The 13550-nt window shown below is 42.1% G+C and overlaps 1 protein-coding gene across 1 annotated transcript; it reads right to left on the reverse strand.

Annotated features, from left to right (window-relative positions):
• Positions 1-9285: 9285 nt before the first annotated feature.
• On the reverse strand, positions 9286-10014 carry LOC310861918 (putative phosphatase phospho2; the record flags this gene model as incomplete). Its single annotated transcript, XM_083769654.1, has 1 exon — positions 9286-10014. The coding sequence occupies one exon, from the start codon at positions 10012-10014 to the stop codon at positions 9286-9288; it is 729 nt and encodes a 242-aa protein (XP_083625780.1).
• Positions 10015-13550: the final 3536 nt, after the last annotated feature.

The following is a 13550-nucleotide window of genomic DNA, read 5'->3' on the forward strand; positions in this document are numbered from 1 at the left end:
AATCACACAACGGATAGCGATGGCTGCATTGGCTGGTGACAACGTAGCCTCGGTCCCAGGCAGTTAGTTGATCATGGCGGTCCCTCGATAATACGTCATTACTTATCTGCCGTGGATAAAACTCTTTTCCATCGCTGATCTCTGCTTCTTTGCCCAAACAAAGTGAAGATAGCGTTGTCCAACAAAGCAGCCAGTTATTTGATCATCTCTCTCTCCTGTGCTTCTTTCCTCAAACATGTCCAGACATGTCAACCTCAACCACTAAACTCACCGATCCAGTAACGCATCTCACCGTTATACTATCGTTCTGAAGGCAGATATAAAAATAAACATAAATAAATTATTGTCATATACATACTACACACTGAATGAAAGCCCTAATTGTCTACTTTTAGGAGGAAAACAAATACATAATATTGATCCCATGTACAGTTTGTCAGTAGGATATTGAATGCAGTTGTTCAGGTCCAACTATTATTCACAAAATAAGGCCTATAGCGACATGTACATATTATATACCGTATGAAACAGAAGACCCTCTGCTTTCATAAGAAAAAAACTAATACTGTAATAATAATAAAAATCACACCCCTGTGAAGTGAGCATTTCCTCATGAAGTTATCATAGCGAGTTATAAAGGTTTAAAGTCACAGAGATTGACAGGCAGATATAAACATAAATAAATTATTATCATATACATACTACACACTGAATGAAAGCCCTGAATGTCTACTTTTAGGAGGAAAACAAATATACAAATATATACAAATATAGTTTGTCAGTAATTGGCTATTGAATGCAGCTTGCGCCCACCAGAGAGGATTTCAGAAAATGCATGGACCAGAAGAACTATTATTCACAAAATAAGGCCTATAGCGAAATGTACATACTATATACCGTATGAAACAGAAGACTCTCTGCTTTCATAAGAAAAATACTTCTACTGTAATAATAATGAAAATCACACCCCTGTGAAGTGAGCAGTGCAATGTTGCGCAACATTGCACTGCTCACTTCACAGGGGTGTGATTTTCATTATTATTACAGTAGAAGTATTTTTCTTATGAAAGCAGAGAGTCTTCTGTTTCATACGGTATATAGTATGTACATTTCGCTATAGGCCTTATTTTGTGAATAATAGTTCTTCTGGTCCATGCATTTTCTGAAATCCTCTCTGGTGGGCGCAAGCTGCATTCAATAGCCAATTACTGACAAACTATACATGGGACCATGTGTATTTGTTTTCCTCCTAAAAGTAGACATTCAGGGCTTTCATTCAGTGTGTAGTATGTATATGATATTATTTGTGTTCATTTTTATATCTGTCTGTCAATGTCTGTCAACTTCAACCTTCCATATCTCTGCTGTTTTTTCAAAAGAGCAGCGTGCTGCGAAAAGCAGGTGTTAGAAAAAGGTCAATATCTCCAGAATGGAAGATGGTAGAATCATAATTTTTTTTTAAATTGAAGTGGACTAGTTTGGCTTCCTTTTGATTTATGCGGTGTGATTCTCGCTATAAGAGGCCCCTCGCTGTGGGCCCCGAAAAAGTTCAGAAGTCCCAATGTTAATCGCTCAGCACCACCAAGCCTGAGCAAATAGAAAACTCTAGCAATCAATGTGTTAAGGCCTGTGGCATTAACATCTGTGGTTATGAAGTCATTTGAGAGACTCGTTAAGGAAGAGCTCTTGTTAAAAACAGAGTGTTACCTGGACCCTATGCAATTTGCATACAGGGCTAATATAATAGAAGGGTGTCCGATGCTACTGAACCTTCTATTCGAACATCTGGAAGTTAGCAAGAAACATGCTAGGCTGCTTTTTGTTGACTTCTCATCAGCCTTCAACACCATTCAGCCACACATACTAGTTGGAAAACTAGCAAACAACGTTGGCTTAGACCCTGGTATTATTGGTTGAGTTCTGGATTTCCTCACAAATAGAATCCAGAGGGTAAGGGTGAATGGGAATCTGTTTGGTGAACTAACATTATCCACCGGTTCACCTCAAGGTTGTGTACTCTCCCCACTCTTATATATATATATATATTGTACACAAATGACTGCAGAAGTCAATATGTTTGTTAGTCTGTTGGGTGATGGTGAGGTCAGCCATGGCCCAGTTGTGGATGATTTTGTTTCTTGGTGTGAAGAGGCATGTTCATTGATTTTCGTCGATGTCCACCTGCTCCTCAGAGCACTGTTATTGATGACCAGTCAGAGTTTGTAACTAATTACAAATATCTCGGAACCATAATAGACAATATCGTCTCAAATTCGACTGCAACACTGAAATGGTGTGTAAGAAAGGCCAGCAGCGCCTCTTCTGTCTAAGGAAGTTGGCCAAATTTCAGGTCGACAAATCACTGATGATTTTATTTTATAGAACCTTTATTGAGGCTGTCCTCACCTTTGCTGCCATTTGCTGGTATGGTAACCTCGGTTATATGATGAGCAGGTATGAGTTGAGAGGGAATTCTCTTAAACTCTTACCACTAAATTGTCATTCAGAAGAGAGAAAGAATTTCTTTACACTTTTAAGATTTTTTGTATAACTATAGGGCTGGCTTGTAAGGTCATAGACTGGTAAATACGGGACTTGAAAGTGTATTATTTATAGATATGAGAAAAAGACCAAAGAGGGCGGGTCCACATGAACTTGGTTTGTTTTGAAGTGTAAAAAAAAAAAGAAAGAATACGAATGTATGTACCCGGTATGTATACTGTATATGTATGTATGTAAGTACTTGTGAATTTTAATGTATTTATGTCTGTTGTGAGTCTGGCGTAGAGGATTTCATTCTTGAAATCTTTTCAATAAATTTCAATAAACTTTCATACATTTCAATAAAAATGAATGAGAAATTCACTTCTGGTCCTAGCATCGTCATGAAACGCTCTATAATCATCATGAAAGTGACATGTGGCCATTACTGATACATAAGAGCAAACAAGAGACAGTTTTCAGGATCCCTTCCTAGACATAGTACTAGTACTATGTTTGTGTTTTAGCATCATTGTAAAAGATTAAACACTATTAATAATCCAATAGCAATAGAATCAGCATGGACAGGGGAACATAATATAAACTAGTTCACCGAGTCGATGTTTACTTTTCATAATAAACTAGAATACAGCTGCTGCCCTGCTCACAATTATTGACAGAAAGACCCAGCAAAATAATTGACCAAAAACAAAACAACATGGCATGGCCAATTAAGCTACAGTACCACCTGAAATGAGGCTTCAGCAAGTGAACTCAAGTCAAACGATTCTCAAAGACAACAAAATACTTATTTACAAAGGGACAGATCAGATGCAGGTGTCAAACGTGGTGATACTTTTTACTTACATTTTTTATCCCACAATTTTTTAACCCATTCTTCACCCCTGTGTCAATTATTAAACCTCCACACACCCTCTATCAACCTGGGGAGAGCAACAGACTTGAACTCATGCTTCCTTCATGCACGAGTGTCCAAGTTGCTCCTTTACACCTGACAGGGGGGAGTTTCCCTGGTTGGACGTAGCGCGTGGAAGGAACACATTATTCCAACCAGTTCCTTTCCCCTCCATTAGGCGCCCCACCTGACCAGGGGGAGGCAGTTTAGAGACCAGGATTACTGCATGTTTTTTGTGAGGGTACCTACTACCTACTACCTACTACCTACCCTAGGGAACACAGGGTTAGGATTCTATATACAAATAGAGAAGAGAATGGTTTGCGAGTTACGTGGATTACAGCAGGGCCTGTTCTAAGCCCACCCAAATGTGCAGAGTAGTTCCCTGATGGACTGATCGAGGGTAGCTACTGGGACGTAAATCGGGATTTGATCAACCCCAGCTAGGTCGCCTGAGTGAGGAGTATGATGTTGGTAGACCCGAAACCCTGTTGACCTCAGGATACATCACTGAGGATCCGTCCCAGGTGCATCCATGCGATGTCTTTTTAGTTATAGTTATTCTATTTATAGTGACTCATAGGAATAGACTATTTATAGTGACTCATAGGAATAGACTATGTGACAACCGGTTATAGTCTGGTGGCCACCGGAGAGACGGGTGACAGCCGGAATGTAGACGGCAACCGGGTGAGCAGTATGGGTTAGCGCCCCAGCCTGTGTCCTCCGTGAGGAGGAAGCCCAACAAACCTCTGTGAGGCCTAGGGCCATTATAATCCACCACTCCTGAATGAAGTGCCTGGTGCTGGGAGTCTGGTGCAACGCACAGGTCCTGGGCCTAGTGAGAGCAGGAGTGGACCTGGTGAGACGTAGGAGGGGCCCTGGCACGGACGATCATCTTTTAGGGAACTGTGTTGCTGTCAGACAGATTAATATATATATACTAGCACGACGATCATCTTTTAGGGAACTGTTGCTGTCGGACAAATTAATATATACTGGCTCGGACGATCATCTTTTAGGGAACTGTGTTGCTGTCGGACAGATTAATATATACTGCATAAACAATATAAAAGCATAATTATCAAAACGGACCTGGATTACAGACATACACACGTAAATACGTATGTACACACAGAGACTTGGTGCATTTATAGATTTGATTTGATCGATTGTCACATGCTTAACCCATTAAGACCGAGAAAGCATCTGTATCATCTTTGATTTTAGCCATACATATAGCACATTGGTTGCCTATACAAACAATAGCAGACATACAAGCTCATAGAGGGTCACTTCGTGCAGCGATGAGCTTGTAGATCTGCTATTCTTGAAAAATCATCACGATTTGTGCAAATCTTTGAATATACAGTATATATTAAAAACAATTTTTTTTTTAACTCAAATCTTTGTTTCTGGAGGTCCCTGGCACACAACATTTTGTGAATTTGTGGAGCCCAAGTGGTTAAACTGATTTTGATGCTATATTAAATAATTTAGCTGGGGACACCAACTACCTTAGAGATCGATTATTTTTTATCCCACAATTTTTTAATCCATTCTTCACCCCTGTGTCAATTATTAAACCTCCACACACCCTCTATCAACCTGGGGAGAGCAACGGACTTGAACTCATGCTTCCTTCATGCACGAGTGTCCAAGTTGCTCCTTTACACCTGACAGGGGGGAGTTTCCCTGGTTGGACGTAGCGTGTGGAAGGAACACAAAAATCTCAAAACTAAAATCTTTGTTTCTGGAGGTCCCTGGCACACAATATTTTGTGAATTTGTGGAGCCCAAGTGGTTAAACTGATTTTGATGCTATATTAAATAATTTAGCTGGGGACACCAACTACCTTAGACCTGAGATCGATTCTACAAATGCCTTTCTAAATCAGTAGTTCTCTCACACTTTCACACTTTCTCAGAAATGTAAAAAAAAAAAAAATTGCCCCACTTTGAGAATGACTGCCGCAGACTTTGTCGACTACAACATATAGAAAACAGAACATGGAATACAGAAAAAGAATCTCAGAGAATGCATGCAACACACTGCACAGAACACAGGACAGCATCAATAAATAACATCCTGCTACTCTCTCCTCATCTTAAACCTCCTCCTCTTCTCACAGGATCATAGTGTGTGGCGGCCGTGACTCTGATCCTTGTGCACTGAGGATCTTTTTGTACGGCCATGATCCAGGGTCTGATCCGTATATAAAAGTTGATTGAGTATTCATCTTTTAACTAAAACCATGGGTACCAATTATATTGGTATTATGTTCTCTTCTCCTGGTTTTAGGAGCCTGATCTGTTTTGGGAATTATTTGCATATTTTATTGATTACATTTAAGGCACTTCATGCATGGCTTGGTCCCTATAATACATGGTGCACTTTCCTCAGGCAGGAACCTTCTGGCTTATTCCTGACCAGTCCAGGCTAAAGACAACGGGTGACCATACATGCTTTTGCTGTCAGGGCCCTTAGACAGCTAGGATACATCACTGTTTCCTTTCAAAACCCTCCTTAAAACTGACTGATTTATAATTACTATCTCTCTCACTCTCTCTCACACGCACGCGCGCGCGCACGCACACACACACACACACACACACACACACACACACACACACACACACACACACACACACACACACACACACACACACACACACCAGAAACATTGTATTATAGAACCCTGCAAGCTTATATTTAATTTGATGATCAATTTGATCACACAAACCTTTAAAATATTTTCTAAATGCAATTTTCAGAAATCCCAATACTTCTATCGTATGTAATTGTTGACATGGTTTAGGTTAAATAAAAATATTAAGGCCATTGAATGTGTTCAGTTCATAGAAGCTCTTTGAAATAAATGCAATTTATAATACACTCATTTTGACAACATATATAGTGCAGAAGGCTAACCTACAATTAGTTACATATTCCCCTAAAGGAAACAAGCCATGCATCAATCATTCTACCAAATATTAAACCAATAATAATTAAGTATTAAAATTCAACAACATAAGTGTAGGTATAAGTGTTTAGTCTTTAGGCCTACCTATTAAAATAAATTATTTAGGCTATGCCTTACCGGGACAGACAGGACGTGACTTCTGTTCCAAACCGGTCCGGTAGGCTACATACAACTCCAAGTCTTCAACAGCACCGAATCCCAGTCCAGACGCGCGTGTGCTCAGGTTTCACTCTCGCACAGCGCGCGTGTGTGCGTGAGTGCACGTGTTTCGCACCAAACCAACCCTATAAACATTATGTTCCGAGTTGGCGACTAGACGAATCGTAGAAGCCAGGCTACTGGTATGGGTTCTTCTTGTGTTTGAGACGTTCTCCCCGACTGAAATAACCGTACCTACAGCCCCTAGGTTGAATAACAGACTCGCTCTGACTCTGATTCTACCCAGCAGAGGCTGGTTGCAAAAAGGTGAATATGAATTAAGTATTTTCTTCTTACTTCCTTTCCCCCCCTTTTCTTTTCTTTTCATAGGGAAACTTTCTGGCTTTATGTTGCTAGCAGCAGCACAGTTGATAAAGTCACAAGTGTGCATTAGCCTACAGCCCTGGCCCCTACACTACTACAACTTCAGTCAGTTGTGGTCAATCTACCCTACCTACAGTCTACCCTGTGAGAGTGTGAAGCCACAACATTCGACCGGTCACCAATTTCGTTGTAACCGCGGTAACAGTTTACCCACATTCACCTCGTTAAATCTAGCCTACTATTAACACCGCCCACGATTCTATCTCTCGCCCTCTTATGCTAATTGCAATCGTAGATTAAAATACACGCGCGCGCGTGTGCGCGCCCACACACACACACACACACACACACACACACACACACACACACACACACACACACACACACACAGAGAGGATATTAATTGTGTTGGCTTTGAGCAAGGCACTTTACGCACGGCACCACCCACCCCTGTGGTCAATGCATTCGCTGGCAGGCAGCTGGTCCAGGAATTCAACCATCTGGTCAGCAGCCTCTGTTAGCTTTAGCCTGTTCTACACCGCCACCTATCTGTGGTCAGACATACAGCAGGGACCTTTTCTGAAACCTTAGATGATGATTACTGTATATATTAGACTAGGCTTCTACATTTTTATGCTGTTTTTGATTTAAATGTTTAATTGCTCTGACTTTGCCTATTTTCAACTCTATGCAATATAGGCCTACTTATGACTAAAAATAACTGTATTCGGCCATTTACCTGCAGTATTTGGTCAGATTTCATAAAACGTCTGCATGCTCTCAGTTGTACATTGTTGTTTTATTGTCAGAAAAATAATTAATCTGTGACTTCTGTGTCTTTCAAGTGTCTCCTTCTCGCACCATCTTCTTCTCAAGCTGTCCTATCCTGTCTCTCCTACACCATCTCCCACAGCTGCATGTCCTACCATCATGTCTAAATTAATACTTTTTAAATCTGTCCAGACATAAATAACAGAGTTGGGAAGTTCAGCTCCATCAGGCTGTTAAACCTCCGGCTGATAATCCACTAATGAAGCTGACCTCATTCTGCCACAGACATAGGGAGGGACACACAATCACTTTCACCTGCATTCATCCATCTGACTGAACACAGTCCTACAGCAGTGTTTCAACCCTTTCCATGTAAAGGCCCATTATTTATTCAGCACTTGAGCCACGGACCACCATTTGATGACATTTAGCCTCTTAAGACCCAAAACTAAAGAACATTTTGTTGTCGCAGCCTCGCAGGACACGATTTTGTGCAATTCCATGCTGTATTGATGTGGCACCATTAGGAGAGATAACAGGAAAACGTTGATTATTTATTATTTATTCAGCATTTGAGCCACGGACCACCATTTGATGACATTTAGCCTCTTAGACCCAAAATTAAAGAACATTTTGTTGTCGCAGGACACGATTTTGTGTATTGTATTGACTGTATTGATGTGGCACCATTAGGAGAGATAACAGGCAAACGTTGATCAAAACAACAATTCTTCAAATTGACCCATAAGGGTCCACAAATGCGGGTCCATTTGTTTTCATGTTACACTCTCAAGAGTTAAATATCTATAAGGATCAATTTGGTTACCAACTCTCCATAATTTAGCTGGGGACCACCTGGAACCCTCTCAAGGACCACTGGTGGTCCCAGGGCCACTGGTTGAGAAGCAATATCCTCCTACACTTAATCCAGTACAACTACAGTTGCTCGCATCACTGGGGTACAGAGCCATAGAGTAAGAGTAGAGTTACGAAAACTCCGTTCATTTCATGGGGCCAGTCCAATGGCGGCCCTTCTACTCTACATAGACTTCTATTGAGAATGGGGACAACAAATAGGGACCGGAAGTAGGCAGAAATGCATTTGACTCAGCTTTAATGATCTTAAATCCCTTTATTTTAGATTGTTTTGTAGTAATCGTACAACATAAACATTACAGAGACGTTAGTTGTTACTGTATAATACTTTAAAACAGTTGGCATGTATTTCAAACTCCAGCTTGTCCCTCTCCAGGCTGCATGAACAGCGCTCGGTTTCTGCCCCCTCAATATTGTAACTCTATTAGATGGCTCTGCTGGGGTAGACCTCCCTTGGTCAGAAATGTGGTTGTGGAAACTTGTTTCTCCAACCTCATGAGCTGATACACAAGTAGGTAGACAATCACATAAGACAGTGCAAAAAACTAATTGGCACGCAGGAAAGAGAGTATCCCCACAAACAAAACAAAAACCTGTTGCAATGCAGTTACTGTACACTTTGTAAGAGTTTTTAAAATGTAAATGTGTTTGAGCGGTGCTAACCGCTCCAACACGTGGCTTTGTGTGTATGTCGTCTCGTGGGGCACAAAACGTTCGAAAGCCACTGGTCCAAGAACTACGCGCCGACACTCGCCTTCAGTTCGTGTAGAACCTCCGAGCCCCTGCTCCAGGTGACCACTTTGGCCTTTAGAGACATAACATCGTCGTCTTCGAGTTTGACCAGCAGCTTTTCCAGGGTGAAGCCCTTCCTGGGCATCACCACGTCACTTCCCCTGAGACAGAACGTCGGGCAGAGGTCATTCCCGCCGTCGCCCACGTAGAACACCTGGCGGTACTCGATGCCTCGCTCTGCCTGCTCCGACAGGTACGCCTCCAGGACCTTCCTCTTGCAGAGGTTGACGGGGCACCGGGTGCAGTCGTGCAGGTGGTGGTGCTGCATCTCCATGTAGCCACGCTCGTCAAACCTCGCTGGGTTAGTGAACACCTGGTCGATGGCCACCTGGACGCCCGCGGCCTGAAGGATCCAGTCGATGAAGATGGTGTTGGCGTCTGAGATGACGATGCAGTCGATGGTGCTTTTGTGCTCCGATATGAACATCAACAGTTCGGTCATTCCGTCGGTGAAAGGGATGGTCTCCATCACACTGCGGACGCTGGCTGGACTGATGGCCTGGTCTCCTATGTAGGTCATTACTCTGCCCATGTATGCTATCCACTGGCCTTTTTGACAAGAGTTCGTTAGTGAATCGGGGAGGGATTGATCCGGGAGACACCTAATCACCCAGGTGTCACTGTTGTCATCAACTATAGTGTAGTCAAAATCTAACACGACTAGGGTCTTCATGGTTCTTGAACACAACCCAGTGAGGCACCCGTTAACACAGTATTAATAATGTTAACTATTACAATCAATAAGTTATTTATAAATGTGCACCGGCCTACTCTGGAGTGATGCAAATTGAGTGCTCCACCCGTTCATGCAATACCTGTTGTAGACCTACTTGTCGGTACCCATTCTACACGCTGTCGGAGTAGCTGTACTAGTCACTACCATAAGACCAATCGACTAAATATGGACATCCCTTATGTCGTCAAAAATGCTGACATCATGTTGATGACGTACTGTACATGGTCATAAATGGGAGACAGACAGACCCACACAACCAGATATATTTTACATAGAATGGTGATCTATCTTACGATGGTGTATCGGCAGAAACATGACACAAAGCTCAGCCAATCTGAGAAGCTGATAGGTCATGTTGGCCAATCAGAGATGCCGATGCACCCAGACAGAAGAGTCAAATGCAGTTCAAGAGATGCACGCACATCCAAACATATTTAGACAGGTGTTGTATCACATTGGCAGCACTGGAGAGGGGAAACACCGTCAGCCAGAGCATGGGAGTCTAACCCTGGTCCGAAATGAGCTAGAACTCTGGGAGATGGATTGCTGAGGTGGAGCACAACACCTGCCATCAGTTTCAACTTTCCAGTACTTACTACTTACCACACGAGTTGAGCTGTGCTACTCATACACAGAGTTGGCGGTGCCCGGGATGAAACTAGGGATGCACCGATCCGATACTCGTATCGGAGATCGGCGCCGATCCAGGCTAAAATTCTAGATCGGGTATCGGATCGGTGGCCGATCCATTATCCGATCCGATCCGATAATTATGTGTAATTACAGTATGAAAACAACTCTACCTCCTCTGTGACACAGCAGTGTAGTATTGACAGTATAACATGTGGAATGCAGCCAGGCTAGCCTGCGCACACATTAACCTGGTCTAATTGTTGCACAGTTATTTAATAAATAATTCAGTGCATTTATATCTGTTTGTTACATTTTGTTTTACAAAGTTGGGAAAGTAATGTTTAAGTCAAGCCTTGATGTTGCCTTACACAAAATAATGATTCCAGACTCCACACAGTGAGGCATACAGCTTAATAGGTTATTACGTTTCTTTGTGGGGGGTATCGGATCGGTACTCTGTATCGGCAGATACTGGACCCCCATGTATCGAAATCGGTATCGAATGCCAAAAAGCCGGATCGGTGCATCCCTAGATGAAACCCATATCCTCGTGGTTGAAAGACAAGTGCTCTACTGACTTGTGGACACCCAGTATTTTTGAGTGGTGCAACCACTCCAAGGAACAGCAATTTCCGTGTTCACCTATGTGTTGTTCACCTATGTGTTCATGTGTTCGTTAATGAGCACCAGTATATGACTGAGTACCAGTAGGGGCGCTGTTGTGCCAGAAACAGAGAGAGGGATAGTGCTGCACTGTTGCCTGCTAATGAGAGAGAGAGAGAGAGAGAGGGGGGTGGGGGGGGAGTTGCACCACTCAGTTCACATGGGTGTGATTTTTAGTACTAGTATTATTATTTAGGTAAGCCCAGTACTCTTGAATCCAGTGCTGTACAGCTGCAATGTTAATCAGAGTAGCATGTTGCCACCTTGTGGCAGAAAAGAGAAGTTATAAAAGACCAAGAGGAACAAATAGTGATCTATTACTACATTAATATGTACAGTTCTGTATATTCATAGAAATATATAATACACCATAACAAATGAATACAAAATGTATATACATTGTTCAAGACTTCTTATTGAACAAAATGAAACTCATGAAACTGAAAAATATTTCAACCTTGAGAATAAAATAGACAAACATGAATTTGTATTTCTACCATTTGATCTTTACTCTTTTTTTGTAAGCTGTAGTAATACAAATACAATATGTAACTAATGCATTAACACTTGTAGCACAACCATATAACTAATATTGATAAGTACTGTTTGTAAAACATATAGTACTATCTGTAGCACAATGCAATAAAATTACTAAATTACCAAATGGTGGTTTAAATATATAGCCTGTATGTACAGTATACCGTAGCATACGTGAAGCAGTCTGTGGTCTATGTACTAGTGACTAGTCTGTGTAGTGTGCTGGTGCTCTAGTGACAGATGAACCACTCTGACAGCAGGATCAAACCACGTCAAAGACTAAACCACATTCAAGCTGATTGCTGTCTGAACAGATTTGACCATGTACGCATTTTAGACAGATCAGAGAAATCTCAGAGATTTAGAGTTGAAGAATGCCACGCGGCCGAAACGTCCATCTGTCTGTTTTTGCCTGCTGGGGGGAAACGAAAAATAAAACAAGAATCCTAAAAGGACACAACGTGAGTGCTGGTATTTATTCTCACAGTGTATGTCTTTCTGAACCGTGCACCCATTACACCATTACGTGGAATCAATCATTCAACTGAGTGCTTGCTCTTGCTTTCTTCTTTAATGTATATGATCAAGAAAACATTTGTTTTGCATTTAGACAATGAAAATAACACACATACATTACCCACACATGCATGCATGCATGTGTGCGCACACAGTTTGTGTTTGGTATGAATACTGACTTACTGTCTTTCATTAGAGTCCAAGGCGAAGCACGCACATCCAGCAAACTTTACACCATTTGCACAGGTGCTGGACCAGGGCCGGCTGTAGCCTGGACCACTAGGGTGGGCAGGACGAATATATGGGGGTGCATCCCGCACGCACCGCATAGCGTAATAATCCCCCGAAATGCATAGAAAACGATGCTATCATCTCAGATTATCTATCTATCTTCTCCTTTGACCAATAGTAACCCAATTTCCATCCGCACCCTGTTGGCAGTGGCGTGCACATGCAAACATTTGGAGGGGCAGGTGCTCAAGTGAAGAAAAAAAAGGGCACCTTGTGGAGCGCGTGGAACCACCGGTTGCCTTAATAGTGTGTGAGATTTATAGATTTTGGGGCATAAATAATATATTGGAAGCTTTTAATCCAGAATTGATCAATGTCACCATGGTCCACATACTGTACACTGTACAAAACAAAAATCAAATGATCAAAAAACGAACATTCAAAAGGGCACATTGCTGTCCAGGGGGCAAAAGGGCAGGTGCTCTACACACCACCCAGTGTCTTATGTGCACGCCACTTCCTGTCGGTTAACAGCACTTATGGTAAACAGTGTTCAGATGGTTTCTCTCCATAACCTTTGATTGGGTGGGCACCGCACATTTCGGTGGGGTCTGCACACCCCTGTCCCCTCCAGAACCAGCCCTGGTGGAGGTTTTATTGACTGTCTTACGTCAAACGGTGAATATCAGCGGTCAAAGGGCTTTTATTGCAGATGCAGATTGCAGATTAAAGTACAGTGTCCTTTGTCCTTTTGATAATCATGCTTTTATATCGTTTATGCAGTATATAATCTGTCCAACAGCAACACAGTTCCCTAAAAGATGATCGTCCGTGCCAACTTCATTCCATTCACTGCAATAAAAGTCTTGCTTCACTGCCGTCCTTTGACCATG

The sequence above is a fragment of the Protomyctophum parallelum genome, assembly GCF_964188405.1.
Source record: "Protomyctophum parallelum genome assembly, chromosome: 7".
In the NCBI taxonomy this organism is placed as follows: Eukaryota; Metazoa; Chordata; class Actinopteri; order Myctophiformes; family Myctophidae; genus Protomyctophum; species Protomyctophum parallelum.